Here is a 25,439-nt window from a genome sequence, read left to right as displayed (position 1 = left end):
ATTCTGCTGCATCTGGAGAGAACTGCTTTAAGTGGCCAACCAAAGAAAATATTCTCCAATATTCGTCTCTTGATGTTGTTTGTAAGATTGATGCACCAACACCAACTAATCAAAGAAGAGATTATTCACTTTCAAAAGACGATATTAACAACGTGGAAAGATTGGCCATTAATAAACTTGTTATATTTTTATTGTAATTCTTAAAAAACTGTATTTCCCATCAATTTTAAACGGAGAAAACGTTGATCTTGAAGTTTAATAGTTATTTCATTGATAAAGTTAAAAAACTAGTTTTTATCAAGTACTCTTGCACAGTTCCGTTATAAAAAATTATTGTATTAAAATTTTTAATTGCAGTACTAATTATTAAGGCTGTAAAGTAGCCGTTGCTAAGCATATCTATACCGTTGCTAGGGTATTTTTCAGTCAAAAAAATGGCAAAATAAGGCTACATCTTGGACTTCTTTAGGCTTTTTATCATCCGATCACATGGATTATTTCAGATATTGGAAGATGCATGTTTAAGGAAACTAAATAACTAATACTGTTCATAGCAGACCTAAGGCCATGGTTGTTATTGGTAATCTATCAAAACGCGTTGAACACAAAAAGTGATTTTGGCAGGTTACTCCTTCCCAGGTTCTTGTATTCACATGATTTTTGTTCCATAAAATCAATGTATGTCTTAGATTATTATGGTAAAAAAAAAGATGGCAGCTAAATTTATGGAGGATCTATTATTACAAGAAAGTAAAACTAAGAACAACAATAATGCAAATCAAACAGAGACTATTAGTTACCTAAATGATTTTGAAAGCTTTTTACTAGATTTCGCCGAACCACAAATAAACTTGAGAATGGAACACTCAAAAATCTTTATGAATGCCATAAACAACATCCATAAATGAAAAAAAAGAGCAGATACGGAAAGTATTTACGAAGAAGTATTGAAACATTTTGAAAATCGGCTTGAAAAATTACATGTAAGTGAGTTTCTTAATTTACTTGTATCAAAAAACCTTTTAAGTTGCTCAATAAAAAATGGTAAGGAGTCGTATAAAGTACTTATAGTTCCTGAAACAAAATTAGAACCTGATCTTTGTATAATTAATCACAAAAAAGTTAAAACCTTAGAACCTGAAATTAAAATTTTGAATTACGAATTAAAAAACTTAAAAAGCAGTGAAATTAGTCTTTCAATTTTAAAAGATGAAAATTTATTTCTAAAAAAGGAGTTATCGGAGTTCAGGAAAATTATTGCCGTTTTAATCGATAAGCTAGAAGTCAAATCAACCGTGACTGATTTAAAATCAACTCAAAACTTAAACATTTTAAACAATTTTGATTTTAATAGCCCATTAAACCAAAACTCAATTATTTCAATCATATCCTATATATGGGTCCTAACCCATATATAGGATATGATTTTTGTCTGGGTCAGGGTTATGGTTAGGGTTGACTATATACGTAACCATTATCTGGGTAACCAAAATCTATATTAAATACAAAACAGGTATTAAATACAAAACAGGTATATAACAGCTATTTTACTCATTTATTTGTTTCCACTAACATTTATAAACGACTCTCGTACTTTTATTTCTCGATAACCAATAGAAAATTATTCTAATTTTAAAATAAAGAGAAAGGAATGATCATATTAATCATTTGACTACAAAATTAAATAGATCCAATGTAATTCTGTCTAAACTTAGACAACTTGTTGACAAAAAAAAAAAAAATCTATATATTTTGCGTATACAGTTCACACCTCACCTATAGTTGTTTATCTTGGGGACAAAGCTCTTCAATCAATATTGTGTCTCTGTTATTCAGAAAAAAGCTATACAAGTAATAAGTTTTTTACCAAATAACTCTCACACAATAAATTAATTCAAGGAACTTCAATTAATAAATTTTTCTAACTACATAATAATTGAAAACTTTTTATTTACAGTTGCATTAATGATAAGATGCCCTCTATATTTACAAGAATGATTACTCCATTAATACATGCTCATATTCAAACTACTTAGATGTCTCAAAGAGGTGGATTGTGTGTTCAAGCTTTTAATACAAAATTTTATGATAGACATTCCTTTAAAAACTCTGCAATTAGTGACTGGAATTTCGTACAAAGTAAATTAAATACACTTGTTTTCTGTAATCTAAATAAAAAAGTCTAAAAGATAAACTTAAATTATTTTTCTTAAATTCACTTAGAGACAATAGTTTTCCATTAGTGTTATAGTGATATATTTATATATATCCGTATATATATATATATATATATATATATATATATAATTGCGTATATATATATATATATATATATATATATATATATATATATATATATGTATATATATATATATATATATATATATATATATATATATATGTTCTATTATATTTTTTCCTTTTCTTTGGGTTTGTTTTTATTTATTCTTTTTCATTCTATTTGTATTGTTTTTTTGAAGCTTGTTTATTTTATTTTCCTTGTTTTATATAAATTTGTATTGTTTACAAGGTCACTCTCCTCGTTTTAGCCAGGTTATATTAGGGTGAACCTTCCAGTCGGTATAATGTTATATAACACCTTTGTATAATATTTACTGGTAAATATATTGTTATTGTATTGTATTGTAACTTTACTATATTTTATTTCAGATAAGATTCTTCTACATGTTTAAATTTATTCCTACATAATAAAGATTTAAACGTTTTGAAGAGTATACTCAACATCGAAAGCAACTATGCCAAATGAGTTGCACTCATTATTTTATTGAGCAAGACCTTTCAATTATTGCATATATTATTTGCACCACATGAGAGATATAATATATTAATATGCATAAACATGAGGCCCATATATATCAATTGTATCCAATAAAAAACTTAGTAAGATAAAATTAATTTATTACTTAAAATATCATATTCCCCATAACAATTGTATCTGGCTTAAAATTATGTGGTAAAAGATAACATATAAAATCAATTTTTTGCCTAGAAACTCTAGGGGGGATATGATACTCTAGTAGAGTATCATATCCCCCATATAAAAAAATATTATATGGGAGAGTGGTGTACCTTGGAAGGGTGTATAACTTGGAGGCACGTCAGTTGTGCTGCCATCTTAAGATTAAAACTTAAATTGCAATTTTATTTGCATTTATTGGTCCCTAAAGGCTAATATTAAGATGTTTTACCTAAAAAATTACTTTTTTACCATAAGGTAACTTTTTAGGGTGTATTCTTTTTTTTCTGCAACTGTAGATATAAACTTTATAGTAAAACTGATTAACAGAATTTGTAAAGCATGTCATTAGCTACATTTATGCATATTTGAAACTGCTTAACTCCTAACCTAAAAATATATGGTAGCGGTTTTGTAAAAACTATGGTAGCGGTGTACCTTGGAGGTAGCTAATGTTGTGTATCTTGGTGGTACCGCCAAGGTACACATTGCATGATTTTGTAAATTTTATTATGAGTAAGTTTGTTATGAAAGTGTTTCTTTAATGTAAAATGCCGTTATAGTTTATAATGATTTTTTTTTGTTTAATAAGAACTTCTTTAGTATATTAAGATGTGTGTATTTCTTTGATAACTTGTAATGTTTTTTGTAATAAGCTTATTAATAAATAGCTTGGTAATTAAAAATAATTAAATACTAATAAAAGCATTAGTATTGCTTTAAAACCTATGATTTTCTTCCGTTTTATAAAAAATTAATTGAAAAGATATTCGATAGTTTTTAATGTTTTTCATTAATTTTCGAAAAAACAAAAAAATAAAAAGTTAGTAAAATGTCTACAAGAAAAAATGGATTTAAAAGAAAACATATACGAAAAGAAGACATAGGAAGTGCTGTAAAACTTAAAGTGAATAGTGAATAACGTAACACTAGTATATATTGAAAACATATTTATTTATACAAAACTTCTGTATAAATCAATGTTTCCAATATATAATAACGTTAGAACGAATTGCAAGTGCAATAAATAATTTATAACTTTAGTTTAGTGTATCTATACACTTTTGTAACAAAAGTGTATTAGTTAAAATTCCATTCACTTTTTACTAAAAAAAATAAATATGAACTGAATAATTATGCTGATTAGATTGTTTATTAAAGTCATTTTAATTTTCCTAAAACAAACTGACAACTTTCTTTAAAGAAAGCGTTTTCAGCGTTAGTTAGAAATGCAGTTTTTTAACATTTTTGGTATTTATAATTATTAGTAATATTTTTGACAAATACTCTTGTTACCCCTCTCCTTATCTCCCACAGTCGTATGTACTTGCAGAATACAAACTATTTGCAGTATACAAATTTTTCAAAACTTTTGAAATGTCAGTATTGGCTATTTTATACTGATTCAATGTTAATAATACATGCTTCTGAATCTTTTACTCTTTCTTATTTTTAACTTTATTTTAAATATAAAATGAGTTTTAATTATTTAAATGCAAAGCTAAAAAGAAAAAATCTTTAGAAAAAACCTAATTTGTTTCTTAAGGATAAATGTTTTTATTCTTTTTGTCTTTTTTGTTATTTGTCAAGTCAATTTTATGCTTTTATATTGTTTATATATATATACATATATATATATATATATATATATATATATATATATATATATATATATATATATATATATATATATATATATATATATATATATATATATATATGTATGTATATATATTTAATGTAACTGGTAATATATAAATATAGCTAAAGTGATTTATTTGTAGTATATTAATTTTAGAACTGTTACAAGAAGGAGATGAAATTCTAGAGATAAACAATCAATCAGTTAAGGGAAAAAATATTGATGAAGTTATATAATGTTAATAAAGTTATATATTGATATATATATATATATATATATATATATATATATATATATATATATATATATATATATATATATATATATGTATATATATATATATATATATATATATATATATTGATAATAATGTGAGAGGTAGTCTAAATTTTCTCAATACCGCTAATTATTGGTGTACATTGTATATATGTGTACATTGTATATATTATACAAAATGGAGACGTGTAAATGCTACTTTTTTGAAATAATATAAAAATGATCGTTGTAAAAAAAAAAAAAAAAAAAAATTACTTAACATTCTAAATGTAACATTTATGATATTCTTTTCAGGATGAAGATTTCAGTTTTTATTGCATTCATCTCCATGTATTCAATTTTAAACAGTATGAACATTTTTTTAAATTATATATATTTTTTCTAATTTTTGTTTTAATTATGAGTATTTTAAAATACTTTTTATATTATATTAAAAGATTTTTCTGGTCTGCAATTCTGTTTAATTTTTTTTTTTTATATATAAAGTAAATAAAAAGTGAAAATCGAAGGCTTTAAAAAATCAGCGAAAGTGCTCATATTATCTAGACCACTTTCCGGATATTTCCTGCCGGGCCCTTTCCGCCCGATATTTCCTGCCGGGCCAAAAAAATTTTTAAATTTATTTTTACATTTCATTTTAAAAATTTGATAATCCTTTAATAATATAATAATAAGATAACCTCCTAATCCTTCTTATTATCTCAATTTCTAATGTTATTTTTACTAACTTTAGTAGATTTCATTTTGTTTAGAAGTCTTTTAAATCTTATACAAATTCATAGAAATTTGAAACAAAACATTAAAATATAGCTTTCAATTGGCCGTTATCGGGGAAAAAACGGGGGCAGTTTTAGGAATGAAATAAAAAAGGGGGAGGGTGCTTTCCTAAAAAATGCCGAATCACCGTCTTTAAAAAAATAAAGGTCCGCAACCTAAAAGTCTACCGACCGAAAGGCGTTTAATGGGGTAGGTGCAATCGGTAGAGCAGATCATTTGTATGGTACAAACTGCAGAGCGAATTATAAAATCAGCTGAACTTTTTTTTATCAGCCAAACAAATGTTTAAATTAATTCTAACATGTGTAACAATAATAATCTAATAATAATATTTTATATATATATATATATATATATATATATATATATATATATATATATATATATATATATATATATATATATATATATATATATATATATATATATATATATATACACAGTGGTGTACACTTGCGGTCGCCCGATGGCAAATGCCACTCAAATCATTTGAAGGGCTACTGGAACTAATGTTTGGATGCAAATGAATCGCCCGGCCGGGCGACTATTAAAACTGGTTCATTTTTAACTTATAACTTAAATTTATGTTACTCATTATTCAAATTTATTTTTTTGCCGCAGTTTGCATTTCTACATTTAGTAACATTTTTGCCACTAAAGGTAAATTTGTTCTTTTGTTTTCGAAAGACTATTACTTTTTATCAACGAAATATTAATTTTTATCAACGAAACAGCTTTTGATAGTTACTTTTTAATCTAACGTAACAATAAAGCAATATTTTTAAAGTCTTATTGTGGAAGTTTATTTTCCTTCTTTTCCATTAACTTACGTCATTCAGTTTAAATTAGAACGCCAGTTTTCGTTTTTTATAAAGAATGAATGAAAGTTTTGAAGTCATAACTGCTGTTAATTAAACAAACATTAAAATTAAAAATTAAAAGTTAATTAATAAAAATTTAATTAATTTTTAATTTAATTAAAAAAAAGTTAATTAATAAAAAATAAAATTAAAAAAAAATTAAAAGTTAAGCAAACATTTTTACAAAATTAAGTTATAAAAATTTCTTATGTTAAAAGTTTATTTATCAAACACTTTTAATTAAATAATAAACTTTTATTTATTTAATTTTGTTAAAACGCTTGTTGAAAGCACCTTCTTTAAATAACATAATAAAATTTTAATATACAATAAAGTTTTATTATAAGCTCTATAATACTTAAAACATACTAGCAAAAATTCCATTGTTATATTATTAAAAATAATTTAAATATAATGATACATTTTTATTTTAAAGAATAACTTCAAAAAAACTTTGTTTGAAAGCTGTTTACTTTCAATTATTGTTCATTAATAGTTTGATAACAAAAAAACTTTTTTTTCTCTCTTTAAAAAAGAGTGAGAGGCAATAAATATACCAAGCTGTTTAAAACGCTAGTTTTAATGTTTTTAAAATTTTTTTATTAAAAAAGTCTTTCAAGTCGCATTTTTCATTCAATCAAAGGTTATTAACATAAAACGGACGCAAATAAAAATACCAAAACATTTTAAACGCAACTATATAAATGTGCCAATAGTTTTTTCACATTTCTCATTCGTTTAAAGATTACGTAAAAGGTGGCGCAAATAATAATACCCATCATTTTAAATGCTACTTTAAAAATGCAACAATAGTTTTCTTATAATAAATATCGTAACGTCAACAATAGTTTTCTTATAATAAATATCGTATCGTAACCGCTAAAATCGAAAAAAGATAAATAATCTTTGATATAACTTTATATTCATCAAATATGAAAATATAATTGTATTCATAGTGAAAACACACACTTAAAAAACTCATTTGAGACATATTTAAAACATAAATATAACCTTTTTTTTTTAATGATAACGGACGACTAAAAATAATGGCGGGCGACCAAGACTAACTAAATTATTACTCTCAGTCGCCCGCCGGACGACCGACCATAATCCTAGTGTACACCACTGATATATATATATATATATATATATATATATATATATATATATATATATATATATATATATATAATATATATATATATATATATATATATATATATATATATATATATATATATATATATATATATATATATATATATATATATATATATATATATATATATATATATATATATATATGTAAATTATGTTAGTGTATTTTACAAATAGAGTGCTCAATATTCTTAAAGAACAGAGCAATAATAAATTAGTAAAAAACACTTATCTAACTTTTATCTTCTACTTTAAGTTTCACCATTGCTGGATCAGGAAGAGTCCTGAGGAATATATATCATTTATTCTCATTATCACTCATTTATTCATTGTCACATAAACTATGTAAACATTGCTTGGGGTAGTGCAAAGAAAATTAAACTTAAACCTCTTTATTGTCAGCAGAAGCATGTAGCACGTCTCATATATTTTAAAGACCGTTATACTCATGCCAAGCCTCTATTATTTGAAATGAAAGTTTTTAATATATATGAGCTTAACATTTTTAATATTCTTTGTTTTATGTTTAAATGTAAAACCAATTTATCCCCTATTTCTTTCCATAATTTGTATTCATCGAAAGATAAAAATAAATACATTTTGCGGAATGATAATTTTATTAAGCAGCCCATTTTTCAAACAAATCTTTTTAAATTTTGTATTGATTATCGCGGACCATTCTTATGGAATAAAATAGTTTAAAAAAATTTTACTAAGGATTTCATTCATCAAAGTAACTACTTTTCTTTTAAACGAAAGCTTAAAGAACTCATTTTTACAATTGAAGATGTAACAATATACTTTTGATATATATATATTTTTTTTTAGTGATCTTCCTTTTTACCCCCTATTTAACTATTGATATATAAAAATTATATATGCATCATTAACAATTGTAATATATAATAATGTATCTTGTATTTGTAACGGAATATTTTAAGTTTCTTACTTCGTTAACTTATTTCTTATCTTGTAAATATTTTATAAATTTTAACACGATCATTTCTTAGCGGTACTCGACGACAAGACCGTATGGTCTTCTACGAGTTTCCGCGTTCTTTTATTATTTAGTAACGATTATTATATACATATATCAGGGGCGGATCCAGCATTTTTTGATCTTTGAGATAGCTAACTTCCAGACATGGAGCAAACTCCAAACATTTATATGTTTATACATATGTCAAATAAGGATGCTTTGCAAAAAATTGCGATGATTGGAGGCTGGGAACAAAAAAGCCCCAAATTTTTTGAGTCATCAAAAATCAAATTGAGGGGGGTTTAAACTTTATATGGTCATGTCTGGAAGTTAGCTATCTCAAAGATCAAAAAATGCTGGATCCGCCCCTGTATATATATATATATATATATATATATATATATATATATATATATATATATATATATATATATATATATATATATATATATATATATATATATATATACATATATATATATATATATATATATATATATATATATATATATATATATATATATATATATATATATATATATATATATATATATATATATATATATATATACAGGGGCGGATCCAGCATTTTTTGATCTTCTGAAATATTGTAACGAAATGCTTATTTATAATGTAATAAAAGGAACAAATAAAAAAATATATATATATATATATATATATATATATATATATATATATATATATATATATATATATATATATATATATATATATATATATATATATATATATATATATATATATATATATATATATATATATATATATATATATATATATATATATAGATAGATAGATATAAACTCTATAACCTTAGACATTATTATTAGCAAAAGAGAATGGTTCTGAAGTATTAGTATCAAAACAATAGTATAGTAATAGTAGATCAAAACAATAGTAAAAGTATTGCACGAACTGAAGTTCGTGCTATTGTTTTGATCTCCTTTTTATATATAGGATAAAGGCTTGTCAAAAATAAACTTTTATTAAATAATTTTATTCAACGCTCACTAAATATTTATATATTATATATTTAAATATATATAATACTGGATATATTTAAAAAAAATTTTAGAATAGAATACTTACACAATTTTGTAGATATAATTATAAGTTAAATTATTTAAAGCGCGTATTAAAGGGAGTTAATTTATTTCAGTGGGAGTTTGAAATACTTAAGCCCCCAGTTAACCATTTCGCTATATTTTAAAATAATTTAACTCCCGGGGTTAGTTTATTTCGAAATAGATTAACCGGAAAGTTAAAATGTTTTAACCGGGAGTAAACATTTTGGGGAGTTAATCTATTTCGCGTCACCGGCTATATTCCTGATAAAGCCAATGATATATTAAAAATAACTAGATGTCTAACTTCCGCGTATTTTTTGAAGCAAAAATTGGCCATTATGGGGGGCAAATTTAAAAAATAGTAAATCAAGGTTGTTTGGATCAAATAATATTCAATATTTAATATTCAAAATTTATAAATCATGGTTAATTCTTGTGCTGCAGCTGGTTGCACAAATAGAGCAATGAAAAACGACAACAGAGCATTTCATAAATTTCCAATTAATAATAGGGAACTCTGTAAAAGGTGGATTGTTGCTATAAAACGTCAAAAACATTTATTCCTACTGAGCACAGCCGCATATGTAGTGATCACTTTTTACCTTCAAATTACAGTATACCTGATTTTAATAACTTTAATATTATCGAAAGTAGTAACAAAATTATTAATGATGATACTATTATTTCTAAAAGTACATTATTGACAAATGCAAGTCCAACTAAAGCAAAATTAAAGGCAAAAATTAAAATTCTTAAACAAAAGTTGCGACGAAAAGAAAAAAAATAAATTCATTAAAGGTTATGCTAAAAAATCTAAGCAAAAAAAAATTGTTTCTGACGATGCTGCTAATATACTTAGTGAAAACTTTAGTGGATTGACTTTTGATATTATAAAAAATCAGTTTAAAAACAATACCTCACTTCCAAAAGGGCATAGGTATACTGATGAAATTAAAAAATTTGCAATAACTCTGCATTTTTACTCACCTAAAGCATACAATTTTCTACGGCCTATACTCCATTTACCTACTTCAAGCTCTCTAGCCAACTGGACTTCCTCTGTAGATTGTGAACCTGGTTTTTTTGAAGATGTTTTAAGTTATATTAGTATAAAAGCAGATACTGACATTAATTATAAAGATTGTGCATTAATTATAGATGCAATGGCAATCAAAACATCAATTCTATACAATAAAAAGACAGGTCGATTCATTGGATTTACAGATTATGGAAAAGATATTGTTGCAATTGAACCAGATACACCAGCTACAGAAGCATTGGTATTTATGCTGGTAGGATTACGAGGTCATTGGAAAACACCTATTGGCTATATACTGTGTAGTAAAATAACAGCTGAAAACCTTTCATGTCTTATTAAAAAAGCATTAACAGTTTCCTCTGATGACAAGAAAAAATTAATGGAAGATTTACTTTTGAAGGCTATAATCACTACTTGTATGTAATCCATGACCCAAGTCATATGCTAAAATTAGCTAGAAATGCAATATGTGATTTAGAGGTACTTAAGGATTGTGATGGAAAATACATTAAATGGAGTTATATAAAAACTTTATATGAAATACAGGAAGAAGAAGGATTAAAATTTGCAAATAAAATCTCAATAAAACATATTTATTTCCAGCGTCACAAAATGAATGTTAAGTTTGCTGCACAAACACTTAGTAGTTCAGTTGCAGATGCAATTGAATTTCTGACGTTTTCCAAACATCCAAATTTCAAGCATGCTGAAGGAACTATAAATTTTATAAGGGTCATCGACAAATTATTTGATATGCTGAACTCTAAAAATCCTTTTTCAAAATCGTATAAGAAAGCTCTTTTTTTGAATGATTATCCTTATTGGAATGCAACTTTTGATCAAATAATAAACTACTTATCAAAGTTGACAGATGCTAATCGTACTCAATTATTAAAACATAGGAGAAAAACCTTTGTATTAGGGTTAATTGTGGCTGCAAAAAGTCTTCAACACTTAGCCTATGAGCTTTTGACTTTAAACGTTTATCCTTTTAAATTTTGCCTAACATACAAATTTTCACAAGATTATCTTGAGTTACTGTTCTCTTGTATTTGTGGAATGAATGGATTTAATAATAATCCAGATGCCCTCCAACTTAAGTCATCTTTAAAAAGAATTCTTTTGCGCAATTCTATTGTAGGCTCAAAGCATGCAAATTGTTTAACATTTAAGGATATTGCAAATGGCTCTATTTTTGCATTAAAGTGGAGTAAAAAATATGCAATTTATTCAAATCCTGAAACAGATTTTTTAAACTTTGATATTGATATTGTTACAATTCAAAATTATCTTGATAATACCTCTATCTATAAGGAAGCAATACTAGGATATATATCTGGATTTATTGTAAGAAGATTATTATCAAAGATAACATGTTCTGTGTGTGCAAACTCACTTATTTCCCAAAACAATTTTGTGGAACATTCTTATGGAACATCAGTTTTTTCATTGATTAACATAAAAATAGGGGTGGGCTGATTGCTCCAAGAAATGATGTTATACAAACTATAATAGTATGCGAGAGTGTTTTCAAAATTTATGTCTGCGGTGACAATTTTAAAATACCAAAAATGAATGTGGAACGAAACCTTAAACTGAAAATGATTTATGAAGTTAATAAAATTATTAGTGAAAAACATTTGTTTAAAGACCTAAATGAACACGATGCTGAGCATGAAGCTGTCACTGAAGACATGCATTCCACACAACTGATAAAAATGTTAGCAAATGACTTTTTTAAAATCAGACTGCAAAGATATGGCCAATTATATACAGAAAAAGTTTTTAAAAAATCAATAATTGGTCTACGTCAACAATCTAATAAATTAATTACATTCAAAGGCTTATAACATAAATATAAAATAAACAATATAAAAGGATAATAAATTACTTAAAAATTCAGTTTATATATATATATATATATATATATATATATATATATATATATATATATATATGTGTGTGTGTGTGTGTGTGTGTGTGTGTGTGTGTGTGTGTGTGTGTGTGTGTGTGTGTGTGTGTGTGTGTGTGTGTGTGTGTGTGTGTGTGTGTGTGTTATAAATAAAAATATTAAATTAAATTTTATTAACTATTACTTTTCTTGATTTGTTATTTATATTGAAAGACTCTTATTTCAAAGGAAAGATATTCTTTATATACCTGAATACCTATGGAGCTTTTTTTGTATTGAAAACCTTACTAGGTTATAACATAACATTGAACTAAATTTATTTAATTATCGAAGGTAAATCAATTATAGAAAAAAGTAATAATGATTTTTATGATAACAAGAAGTTTTAACCATAAATAAAATTCTAACATTTCTAGTAGGAACCTCTAAGTTGTGTCACACAGAGCTTAGTTAATAGTCAAAACAGTTTTATAAAATGTTTCATTACAATTTTTGACTCTGTTTACCTTGCAGTTATGTTATAATACCTCCTAGCATTACTGCAGAGGGTAATTAATGACTAACAGGTGCATAAAATGTTAATAGATTATAGATTAAAATCCAACTAAATCTAAGATTTGAGTTAAATTTTAAAATCAAAAAAACATGAAATAAGTATGATTTTGAAATGTTTAACAAAAAAAAAGAGCATATTTTACTTAATTATTAAATTTTAAATCAAAATAACATCAAATTTTTCAGATATCTGTGTATCGATTTTTTATTGATTACATTAAATTAAACAATCTTAAGCTTCGTATTTGTTTTGTTTTGATAAATAGCGTAAAGATTTTGCCCCCCATAATGGCCGATTTTTGCTTCACTTTTTCTTATGCCGATTTACGGCAGTTAGACATCTAGTTATTTTTAATATATCATTGGATAAAGCAGGCTAACTTATTAGGGGATGGGACCGCGCGCACTCATTAGGCTTATTAGGGAATGACATTACACACACATTTTAAACCGTCACTGAGCCAAATTTTTAGCCATTTAACATAAAAAATTCTGGCATCCCAGGGCCATAGTCAAAAAAACAAAAACAAAACATAAATCAACACAAAACAACAAGCAAAAACAACTAAAGCTCAACTTAAAAACGTAATAAAATGAATACCAATAATGACATAAAAAAATTAAACTCATTAAAAATGATAATTAACAACTACAAAAAAAGTAATTATTAAATTGATCTAAGTTTATTAGGACAACAAATATATTTTCATAAGCACACGAGGTCTATAAATTGATAGTGTCTGCTATGTTTGAATATAGGAAAAAAATTATCGATTATTGTAAGTTTATTGGATATAAGAAAAACAGTATTAATAGTAGTAATATATTAAGTATAGTATTGAATATAATAATGATCAAGTTTTATGAGTAGCTCTTAATAATTACTTATTTAATTTTAATTTCATCAAAATTTGTTAATAACTGTTTATCTAGTGTTACTTAAAAAGTAGGTATACAATGTTGTACCTTTTTTTGCCAGCAGTTTTACATCCGTTATCAGTTTTACAGTGGTCTGTTGGTGAGTGAGTGGTAGATGAATTAAGGCATATAGATGAGTGGTGTGTTGGTGAGTGAGTGGTGAATAGAGTATAAAGCATATGTATGAGTGGTGTTTTAGTGAGTGAATGGTGTATGAGTCAAAATATGTGAATAGTGGTGTGTCTCTAAATGAATAGCAGATGATTTGAGACTTCAATAACTTTATATTATGCTACTTTAATGAGAAAGATATCATTTTTTACTGTGTCAATAAACCATTATATCTGTCTCAGATTTTTGTAAGTGAATAAAGGAACTACAAGTGAGTTTATTTTATTTTAGTCTTTTTCCAATAATCTCTGTAAATTCAACAAGATTATAATTAGTTAAATGCTCATGCCTAAATCTATATTGTACTTTATAAAATAATTAAAAGTATCTAAAAAATTGTACAGTCTTACTGTAAAAACAGTTTTACTGTAAGACTTACATGTAAACTCTTACATGCATATTTATCTCGAATGTTTGCCTATATTAGATAATACATATATATGAGATAATACATATATATTAGATAATACATTTATATTAGATAATACATATATATTAGATAATACATATATATTAGATAATACATATATATATTAGATAATACATATATATTAGATAATACATATATATATTAGATAATACATATATATTAGATAATACATATATATTAGATAACATATATATATATATATATATATATATATATATATATATATATATATATATATATATATATATATATATATATATATTTAAATAAATATATATATATATATATATATGTATGTATATATATATATATATATATATATATATATATATATATATATATATATATATATATATATATATATATATATATATTAGATAATACATATATATTAGATAATACATATATATTAGATAATACATATATATTAGATAATACAAATATATTAGATAATGCATATATAGCTCTGTAATTAAAAGTTCAAGTTTCAAGCCATTTTTTTGAATCGGAATTTTTAACTAAGTTTAGGAAGAATTTGTTTATATATGAGTTATTTACAATTTTACAAATGAGATATGATTTTTTTGTAAAGAAATTAAATTAGGAATAATATTTAGGCCCATTCTTCTGAAAATTTACCTAAATATTGAACAACACATTACTTGATAAAAAGTTAGTAGAATTAAAAACTATTCAAAATGTTTTATACAATAGTTTTTAAATTTAAAGTTACTCTTGATGAAAAAAATATGTACAAAAATAAAGAATTATGGTTCTTTGAAAAAAAAAGAAGCAAAAAAAAAAGAAAATTCTGCTTTAAATCATTAATTGCCATGCATGCATTTTCCCCAATGCAATCTTTTGAAGATTTTTTATTTTTGTCAATTTTGAGTTATGAAGAGCCTAAAGCTGTTTCTTTAAGGACTAAAGCAAGCAAGATTATATTTAGAAATTTATTTTGTTAACTTAATATATTTATATATTTTTTTATTTAGAAATTTATTTTGTTAACTTAGTATATTTATGTATTTTGTTAACTTAGTATATTTATATATTTGTTTTTGGTTTGTACTTTTTTTTTGTTAACTTATTGTTTATTATCAATAAAATAATTATTTATATTATTTACTTGTGAACAAATTGAAGTTTATTAAAAATTAAACTAAAATGATAAAAATGAAACCATTTTGAACTATTTGACCTAGACTATTGACCAGTTTGAACTATAATACAAAGCATAATATCCTAGTTGAGCAATTTAAGTTTAAACTGAAAAATATTTTTTTAATATTTGTAAAATGAGTTTTAAATAAAAAAAATAAAAAAATAAAAGCAACTAAAATGGTAGTTGTAGTTGAAAAATTATTTTTAATTTGAAATTTTTTGAAAGATCAGATTGCAGTTTTGTAAGACATTCTTGCAAGGGTCCTTTTAGAAAGCAAATTATTGATATACTGGAGCATGTAAGGCAATAATGGTAATAAATTTGTTTGATTAATCAAATGTTTTCTTGCAGTAGTGATGCGAACTGTAGTCACACTGGTAAAATGTTGAATTCTTGAATGCTGATATGCTATACATATGTTGAAGCAATTTAGTTGCTGAGAGTAAATCTTAACATCCCTATAAACTGGATGTTATAGATGCATCACATAAATGTGGTGCATAACATATATGTGGTGTATATATTTTCCTTCATAGAAGCTCACACAAAAAAAACAGAGGGTCTCCATAGAACGTTGTCAAAAAAAGTAAAAAAAATGCATTTGTTTGTAGTGATGCTGTTTTGAAGGGTATGTTATATCAAGAAAAGCGTTATTCCTTTGACACAGAGCCATGCCATAAAACTGAGTTAAGTACGTTTTAAACAAACATAATTTGACATATATGTTTCATTTTCCAAATATAGATAGTAAGACATTTGCTCTGGCATAGAACAAACCCATTTGATTTAGAATATCATCACTGTCATCTACAGCAGTTGATAAGAAATGTCCTTAGTTTTTCAATTTTTCCATTTAATTTCCGTTTTTTAAGTTACTAGCATTCAATACAAAACTAGGAAAAGAGTTTATAACTTATCTCAAGCAGTTTTATGGCACAAATATCATACTATATGATTTTTTTTACATTGAATTTCATGTGTAATTCAGTAACAACAATTGAACACAGATCCAATAAGCACTTTTGTATAGGCCAAGATGGCAATACTATATCATTTTCATACAGTAAGATGTTAACAGGTGACAAACCAGTATGCCCAACCAGCAATATGTCAACCAATATTTGATTTGGCAATTGTGTTGCTTATTTCATACATATAAATGCAAAACAAATAGGTTTATAAATTTATTATTTAAATTTGAAAAGTTATATTGGAAAGATGGCTGACTATATGAAAATTAAGGAATGTATAATATGTTAACAGAAGTCTTATAAAATTCTTATATATTTTAATATAACACAAAAATATCTTGTTTTAATTTGACACAATTTCTATAGTGTATAGTATAGCCTCTATTTGAAGTAAAAATAAGGTAGTCATTGTCTAATTTTTTACATAAAAGTATGCAAATTGAATAACGCACCACAAAAATTCTTATAAATCTCATTTAAAGTTATTTTTTTATTTCATTTTCCTTTTTATCTAATAAAAAAATTATCTAATAAGTAAAATCCATTTAACCCTAAATTTTAACATTAAATTTTAACCCTAAATAAAATAATGAATTATTTTATTTTCATTTTTTAGTAAGTTCTACTTGGGACTGTCCTATTGGTTGGTTTGATTATAAAAATGATTGCTACTTTTTCAGCAGTTCACCTAAGAAAAATTGGAAGGATGCTCTTTTTTCATGTCAAAAATATGAAGGAAACTTATTAAGTATAGAAGATGAAAACGAAAATGCATTTATTTTAAATTTCCTTGAAAATGGCAATGTGAATCATTTTTGGATTGGTAATATGCTTTAAAAATTATTTTTATAAGTATTACTGTAATTAAAAATACTTAAATACGTTTATTCCATTTTTTGAAGTTTAATATTAGTTAGAACTTTATTGAAGGTCTTAAAGCCCTTCCAAGAAAATATGTGTGGTCAGATAATACGTCTTTGTTATTTTTTAATTGGAGTAATACTGAACCAGATAATAATGGAGGAATAGAGAACTGTGTGAAAATATCAACTGATGGTTGGATTGACAATTATTGCAATAATAGTTTTGGGTTTATTTGTAAAGCTAAAAGTAAGTGACAATTTTAACTTATTTAAATTTAAGAAAAATGTTTTTAACCTCTTCCATGTGGTGGCTGTATATTATTACACAGATTATTCTGTGTAATAATATACAGAATAATCAGAACTCAATCTATTACAAAGATTTGCATGTGTAATAATAAACTATTGCAAGCAATAATTGTAAATGCTAAATAATGAGAAATACATATATTTTACATATGCTATAGTAACTTTAGGAATGTAGTGTCTTTAAGGTTTTAAAAATAATTGTTCTATCATTTGAATACCTATTTTGAGCTGTGTATCTTAAATGTGGGTGCTTATAAATTTAATAAATTTTATTCCATATCATTTTCCAGGTATAAATGTATAAATTTTCTAGGTGTATTTTTTAAAGTGTATTTTTGAGTACTACAGAAGCAGCTTCATGTAATAATTTTTTGACTTAATCATGAAATTTAAGATTAGATAATATTATACCTAAATCTTGTTTAGTTAATGTTACCCCAAGCTTACTTCTCTGTTGGTTGCATGTTGAGGTCATTCATATAGTAATCCAATTTTGGTAAATTAGATTTCCCTAGAAGGTTCATTACTTTTCATTTGCTTTCAAATTGCAATTGTCATATTTTTTTCCATGTTGTGTTCTAATCGATGTTTCTCTGGAGTCATTCACAACCTATTTTACTTTCAACTATGGCTTTATATCTTTTTGTCATTGACATACAGTCATGGACAAAAGTTTGCGACCACTGCAATTTTTTACAAAAAACACGCAAAGTTTAAAAAAACAAGTAGTAAATTATAAATCAGTACATATATTTTGAATGTTTATTCACACTATACAGGTTAAACAGCATGTCTATTCATATTTTAGTATTTACAATGAAATCCTTTATTTTTGAGAATATTTTCAATACGTCCTGGCATCGATTCACACAGTTTCTTGCAATAGTCCGGCGTATTCTCCTGCACCCACACGCGTTTAATCTAGTTGATGAGGTCATCTTCAGAACTTGGGCTATGTGCAGCAATCTTCTGCTTCATTACAGTCCAAACATTCCCAAATATATTGAGATCTGGACTGTTGCCTGGCCAAGGTTCCAGTAGCGGGATGTTTTTAGAACGCAGCCAGTCCTTAACAGCCTTGGTACCATGACAAAGTGCGCCATCATGCTGCAAATAAGTGATGCCATGTATTGGTACAAATGGTAGCAGCTTATCCATCAGTATACTCAAGTAAACAGCACCATTGATTGTTGTATTTTTAGGCATAATCCAAATGCCAGCACGACCACTACCAGAGACTGCTCCCCAAACCATAACTTTTGGAGCCTGTTTGACTGTTGGTATAACGTACTTTGGATTATGCCTCTGATTTGGTGGGCGTCTGACATGTCTATAAAATGAGTTGAATTGCGTGAATGTTGTCTCATCTGAAAACATCACTTGTTTCCACTGGGCTGGTGTCCACTGCCTGTACTTCTGACAAAACGCTATGCGATCGCAAATATTCTTTGGTGAAAGCTTCGGCTCCCGTGCTGGTCGGTAAGATTTCAAGCCTGCATCAAATAATCATCTGTGTATTGTCCGACTGTTTGGTTTCTTGGATGGTGATTCAGACAGTTTGCCTCTAATGGCACTTGAGGATGCTCTTGGTGATTTTTTTGCTGCCTTTATTATAGCATTATCCATAGGTTGCTTGTTACCTTCGGGCGCGTGAACGGGGTTTAAAACTTTTCAACTCTTGATTTCTCTTTACAGTTACTACAACAGTGGAATGTGAAATACCGAGCTTTTTGGCTATCTGTCTTATAGAAATGTTCTCTTTGTACAAAATAACGACCTGAGCTCGCTTTTCAGATGTCAGTTCTTTACCGCATACCATTTTAACTAGTACTGCTTCAAATAAGGTCTCCGTAATATAAAATGTTCCAAAATATTTTTGAAAATAAACATGTAAATAACAATTTTAGACTCTAATTGACAATTAACACAAATTGGTACAAAATTGTAGCACTAAAGTAGCCCAAAAGCAATTCAGAGTAGAATACATTAAAAAATATGTGAAAATCGCAGTGGTTGCAAACTTTTGTCCATGACTGTACATTTAGCAAACATCATTTATTTTATTAATATACATAGTAGATAGAGTAGGTCCCAAAACAGAACCTTGATGAGCATCTTTAGTGCAAAAACTTAAGTAATGTCAATTGGGATCTAATGTTGATGTTTTTTTTTTTTAATTTTGATATTTAAAATATGAATTAAGCTCATAGTTTATGATTGTCCATTTTTTATAAGATTAAGAAAAATTAAATTTGATGATGTAATCACATGACATAATCTAATCGTAAGTATTAAAAACTCTGTTTAGTTTCTTGGTAACCTTGGTAACCTTTCTTATAGCATTATTTTGATAAAGCAAATGGCTTTATCAAAATTATGCTATAATCAGAAATTATATTTTTTAAACCATGTTTTAGTAAGAATACAATGTCCATAGAGAGAAAATATTGTGTTTACAATATTTCAAAAATTGAGTTAGAAATTGAACAAAAAAGTTATATTAGTCACTTGTCTTTATGTGTTTACCAAAAAAAAAAAGGATGTGGGAGTTGGTAAAATCCCTAGTTGCCCCCCCCCCTCCCTGACCTTGAACTCTTCCTCAGGTACAAAAAAAATCAGAAATAATGTATAAATTTATTATTGCCCTAATAAAATATAACTTTTTACAACATAAAATTAAGGTATAGCTAGTTTTGTCATAAATAAGTTTTAATTTTATGCTGACTCAGCACTTATATAAGCTTTTCTTAAAAGGCTGTGTTTAAAAAAGTTTCAAAATGCAATAATATGATTTTCATTAAAAATGATGTTTGATACCGCTTTCTACTAACTACTTTTGTACTAACCACAAACCATCTTAACTTAGTTTCAATGTTTATGAGTGGTATTTACTTATTATATTTATAAAACATTTTAAAGTTTTTTTTTTTTTTTTTTTTTATACATCATTGCTTCCAACAAGGCTGCAAGCAGCCACTAATTAAAGTTGGAAGTTACTGAAAGAGAAAAGATGAAGATTGTAGAGCAAGATAAAGATTGATAGATGACTTAAAGGATTGCAAATTATATGAATCAGGAAAGCATGATGAAGGAACCGAATTCCAAAGAGTTGGTGTTCGAGGAAAAAAACTAGAGGAATAAGCATTTTTGGAGCACTTAGGAACAATCACAGAAAAAGGACGAGACTTAATTGAATGACGATTAACACGAGAATGAATTTTAGTTTATGGCACAAGAGATGCTAGCTCTTTAGAGCAGTGCCCATTATAGTATTTTTAGAAAAGAGAAAGAGAAGCAACATTACGACGATGTGATAATGGTTGGAGGTTGGCTGCAAGAGCAGGTCCAACTATGTTTACAATGCCTTTTTGCACCTTGTCTAAAAGAGAAAGGGCATCATTAGAAGATCCGCCCCAGATATGGCAACAGTATTCTATACAAGGCTAGATTTGAGATTTATAGAGATAGAGAATAGAATCCGAAGTAAGAAAGTGTCGAGCTCGATAAAGAGATGCAACCTTAGCAGATGCTAATTTTGCAACTGATTTGATATATGGTTTCCAAGAAAGATTGGAAGTAAGAGTTAATCCTAGAAGATGAAGAGTAGATGACTAATCGAGTACATTACCGTTCATAAATATAGGAAGATCTGCAGTAGTGGTGTAGTGGTAAAGGAAGATATGCGGTAGTGGTGTAGTGGTAAAGCGCTCACTTCTTAGGCGAGAGGTTCCGAGTTCAATCCCCACCACGTCCCTGGTATTACCGCACTCAATTTGTTTCTTCGCGCAGCGGCCTTGTTCGTCAAGGTTCGTGTTTAAGAGTTATAGAATTGAGAGAGGGTTATAACCACTATTAAGTAGCCTACTCATCTGTAGTGGCCTTCTTGGCCTTTAGGAGGTGAATAAAAAAAAAAAAAAATCTCAACTATTGCGATAAAGATTGGCTGAAAAAATTGCTGTAGCAAAAGTGAGATCCTTTTCAAGCTCAAATACCCTCTCCAAGCAATCAGAGAGTGTTGGTTTCTTATCACGACAAGAATAAATGGTAGTATCATCAGCAAACAATGCCACCTTAGATGTGACAATATCTGGAAGATTGTTAATGTAAATTTAAAAGAGTTTAGGGCCAAGGATAGAACCTTGAGGAACCCCTGACGTTACAGAATAAGAAGAACCTCTCTACCTTTGTCTAATGCACGATAAAACCTATCTGTTATTACTGTTAGCAAATCAGCTGTAGAACAAGAAGATCGAAATCCATATTGATGGTCAGAAAGTAAGTTATAAGATTCAAGATGAGAAATTAAGTGTTTGTTAATTAAAGATTCAAAAAATTTGCTTATGATAGAAAGAAGACTGATGGGACAGAAGTTAGACAAATCAGATCGCTCTCCAGAATTTTTGAAAATAGGGATAACAGATGCAGCTTTCCAGCAGGCTGGAAAACAAGACTCTGATAAGCACTTGTTGAATAATTTTGAGAGTATAGACAACAGCTCCGGAGAACACTTCTGCAAGACAATAACAGGTATGTTGTCCAAGCCACAAGAAGAGTCTAGGCAGAAAATCACTTTAGATACAGAAGCTGGAGTGGTACAAATGTCAAGCAATGGATCAGCCTGTTTGTTGGCAATATCAGGTAGAACGCAACTAGTGAAATCAAGAGATGATATTGATGAAAAGTTTTTGCAAACAATTTAGCTTTGTCTTTAGGTGAGTTGAAAAAGTCTGAACCATACAAGAGAGTTAGAATTAAAGATTTGCCCTTATTATTAATACTATTAAAGATTCTCGAGAAGTCACGAGAGCCTAATTTTTGAGATGAGATACGAGATTTCATGACCTGAGAATAGCGGGCTTTGGCATTAGACAAAATCTTTTTACAATGGTTTCTTGCAGTAATAAACAGACGTCTGTTTTCTGGAGAATTATTTTGCTGATAGATATGGAAGTAACGGTTTCGATTGGCAATCGCAGCAGCACAGTGTGAGGAAAACCATGGAGAAGAGTGAGGCTTGACCTGGAATTGTTGAGAGGGAACAAAAGATTCCATGCCAGCCTGAATCCATGAAGTTATGTAAGATGCGCATTTGTCGACAGGAAGACAAAAGATTTCTACCCAAGGGCCATCATGAAGAAAATCACGGAAAGAACCCCAGTCAGCTTTACTGTAGTTGTAAGAGGTACGATAATAGGGGGATTTAGGTGATGAAAAAGAATGAGATATTCGTTTTAGAGAGATCAAACTGTGATCAGAAGCACCTAAGGGTGAATGTTGAGAAACTGAGCACTGACTAGGATCAGAAACAAGACATAAGTTGAGTAGAGAAGGTAAATGATTCAGGTTGTCAGGAAAGCGAGTTGGAAAGTTGACTATTTGAGTTAGGGATTGTGAAAGGCAAAAGTTGTGGGCTTTAATGCCTGCAGAATCACTGACACTAGAGCCAAGCCATTCAGAGTGGTGAGCATTAAAATCACAGACTATATTGGCTGATGGATAAAGAGAGAGGGCTTGGTCAATGTGATCAGAAATAACATCAAAAAGAGTGCAGTCTTGAGATGAAGGAGAGCGATATAAAACAAATAGAAAGGCAATAGAGTGAAGTGGTGCTAAACGAAAGCACATGAAAGAATAGTCTGTGAATTCAAACCTAGTTTGACGACAAATGGGTGAATTCTTACGAATGTAAATGCCCAGGCCAAGTATGTGACTATTGGAGTCATTACGAATTAAAGGAAGATAACCATCAACACTAAGATCGCAAGATGAGACAGCTGAACTCAAATTAGTCTCACAAAGAGCAAGTAGGTCTGGTGAACTCTGCAAGAGATAAGACTCAACAGAAGATAAGTTACTTCGAAGACCATGAATATTAGTGAATGATAGGTTTAGAGAACTTGGTGATGATGATGGGTTTTTGTGTTTTATAGTTTTTGGTACTTTATTCATTTTAAAATTAGAGAACTTAACTCAAAACATAGTACTTAGAGCACTGTTTAATTGTCCATGCAATTGCCTCATTACTACTAATAAACCCTAAGCCGTAACAAAGGGCTCCAAATGTGGCCTCTGCAATGCACACCAAAAGTACAAACAGGGACACCATTCATGCGCAACATAGCACTGTTAATACTTTGATATTTTTCAGCTGTTGATGGAATCAGCCTCTTTGAGAGCTACCACAGTGTTCGGGAAACCTGACTACTAGCCGGCCTCAGAAACATAAAACTGAGTTTTAGAGCTGTACCCTCATTACGAGATAATAGAATGAGTTGCCTTGTCCTAAAAACAGAGACACAAGCAAAACCCATGCATTGAGTCAAGAAGATCCAGCATTCAACATCCTAAACTGGAAACAATGTATTAAAAATACATCTGGGCCAGCCTAATAGATGAAGAAGGGGTGTGAGGCTGGTCAACAGATAGAATCTGTTTACCCTTTAAGTCTTTGCCTTGGAGGCCTTCTACAAGACAGTAGCCGGATGCATTTAACATCTGCCCAAGATGAGTATTTTAGAGACACCATCTCTAGCCTTTACTCAACCAAGAGCCCCAAGGCAGGGGGTGTGACTCATTAGTTACTCATAATTATTAGTTACTATTTTCTATTTGCTTTGTGTTATTTCTATACATTAAAGTTGTTTATTTTAATACATGCGCATACATGCATGTGTACACGCTTGTCTCTTCTAGCGTAAGTGTACATTATGTTTATATGTATTTACATATTTGTTTATATTCACACCACACGCATCCCTCACCACCCGAACGAGATCTCGAAGAATGTTGGAGCTGTATTAAAAACTAGGATAGGGATTGGGATTTTTGGCTTATGTAGTGTAGTCCTATTATATTGCAATATAATAGGACTACACTACATAAGCCAAAAATCCCAATCCCTATCCTAGTTTTTAATACAGCTCCAACATTCTTCGAGAATATCAAATATTTGTTCTTTGTTGCATATGTTCTACATTCAGAGTGACTAGAGCATCAGCTGTTTTTTCTCATGCCCCCTTAAAGTCCATTCTTCGTTTTTCTACTTCACAAAAGTCTTGCCACACATTTTATATTTTCTTATGATTTTTATTTTTTATTCAATGGCACCATCTACAATCTATTTCTATTTTCACATCTCCCAGGTCTACGTAACTGGATGGCTCCGTTGGTCAATTTTTGCGACCATTGTGTCACATAAACAATTAAAAATGCAAATTGAGCAAAATGAACGAAAAAAAAAATCAAAAAACTCTGTTACAAAAATTATTTTAGTTTTTTATTTTTTACATTTCTGTTTTTCTATGATTTTTGAAAATCTCAAAAAACTCTATACAAATGAAGATTCCCAG

The 25,439-nt window shown here is 27.7% G+C and overlaps 1 protein-coding gene across 2 annotated transcripts in view; it reads left to right on the top strand.

Annotated features, from left to right (window-relative positions):
* Positions 1-5,121: 5,121 nt before the first annotated feature.
* LOC136084480 (myoblast growth factor receptor egl-15-like) overlaps positions 5,122-25,439 on the top strand; it is a 62,514-nt gene continuing 42,196 nt past the window's right edge. The window contains exons 1-3 of one of the 2 annotated variants that reach the window (XM_065804479.1): positions 5,122-5,242; positions 17,535-17,741; positions 17,849-18,028. In XM_065804479.1, the coding sequence (XP_065660551.1) occupies positions 5,191-5,242; positions 17,535-17,741; positions 17,849-18,028 (439 nt within the window). In that variant the 5' untranslated portion in view covers positions 5,122-5,190. Of the gene's footprint in view, positions 5,243-13,806; positions 14,043-17,534; positions 17,742-17,848; positions 18,029-25,439 lie in introns of those variants that run through there. The other variant, XM_065804480.1, reaches the window with a different exon arrangement.

This window comes from Hydra vulgaris, chromosome 09, assembly GCF_038396675.1.
Source record: "Hydra vulgaris chromosome 09, alternate assembly HydraT2T_AEP".
NCBI classification, from domain to species: domain Eukaryota; kingdom Metazoa; phylum Cnidaria; class Hydrozoa; order Anthoathecata; family Hydridae; genus Hydra; species Hydra vulgaris.
The sequence above is the reverse complement of the archived record's forward strand: the minus strand, read 5'-3'. Positions and strand labels throughout refer to the sequence as shown.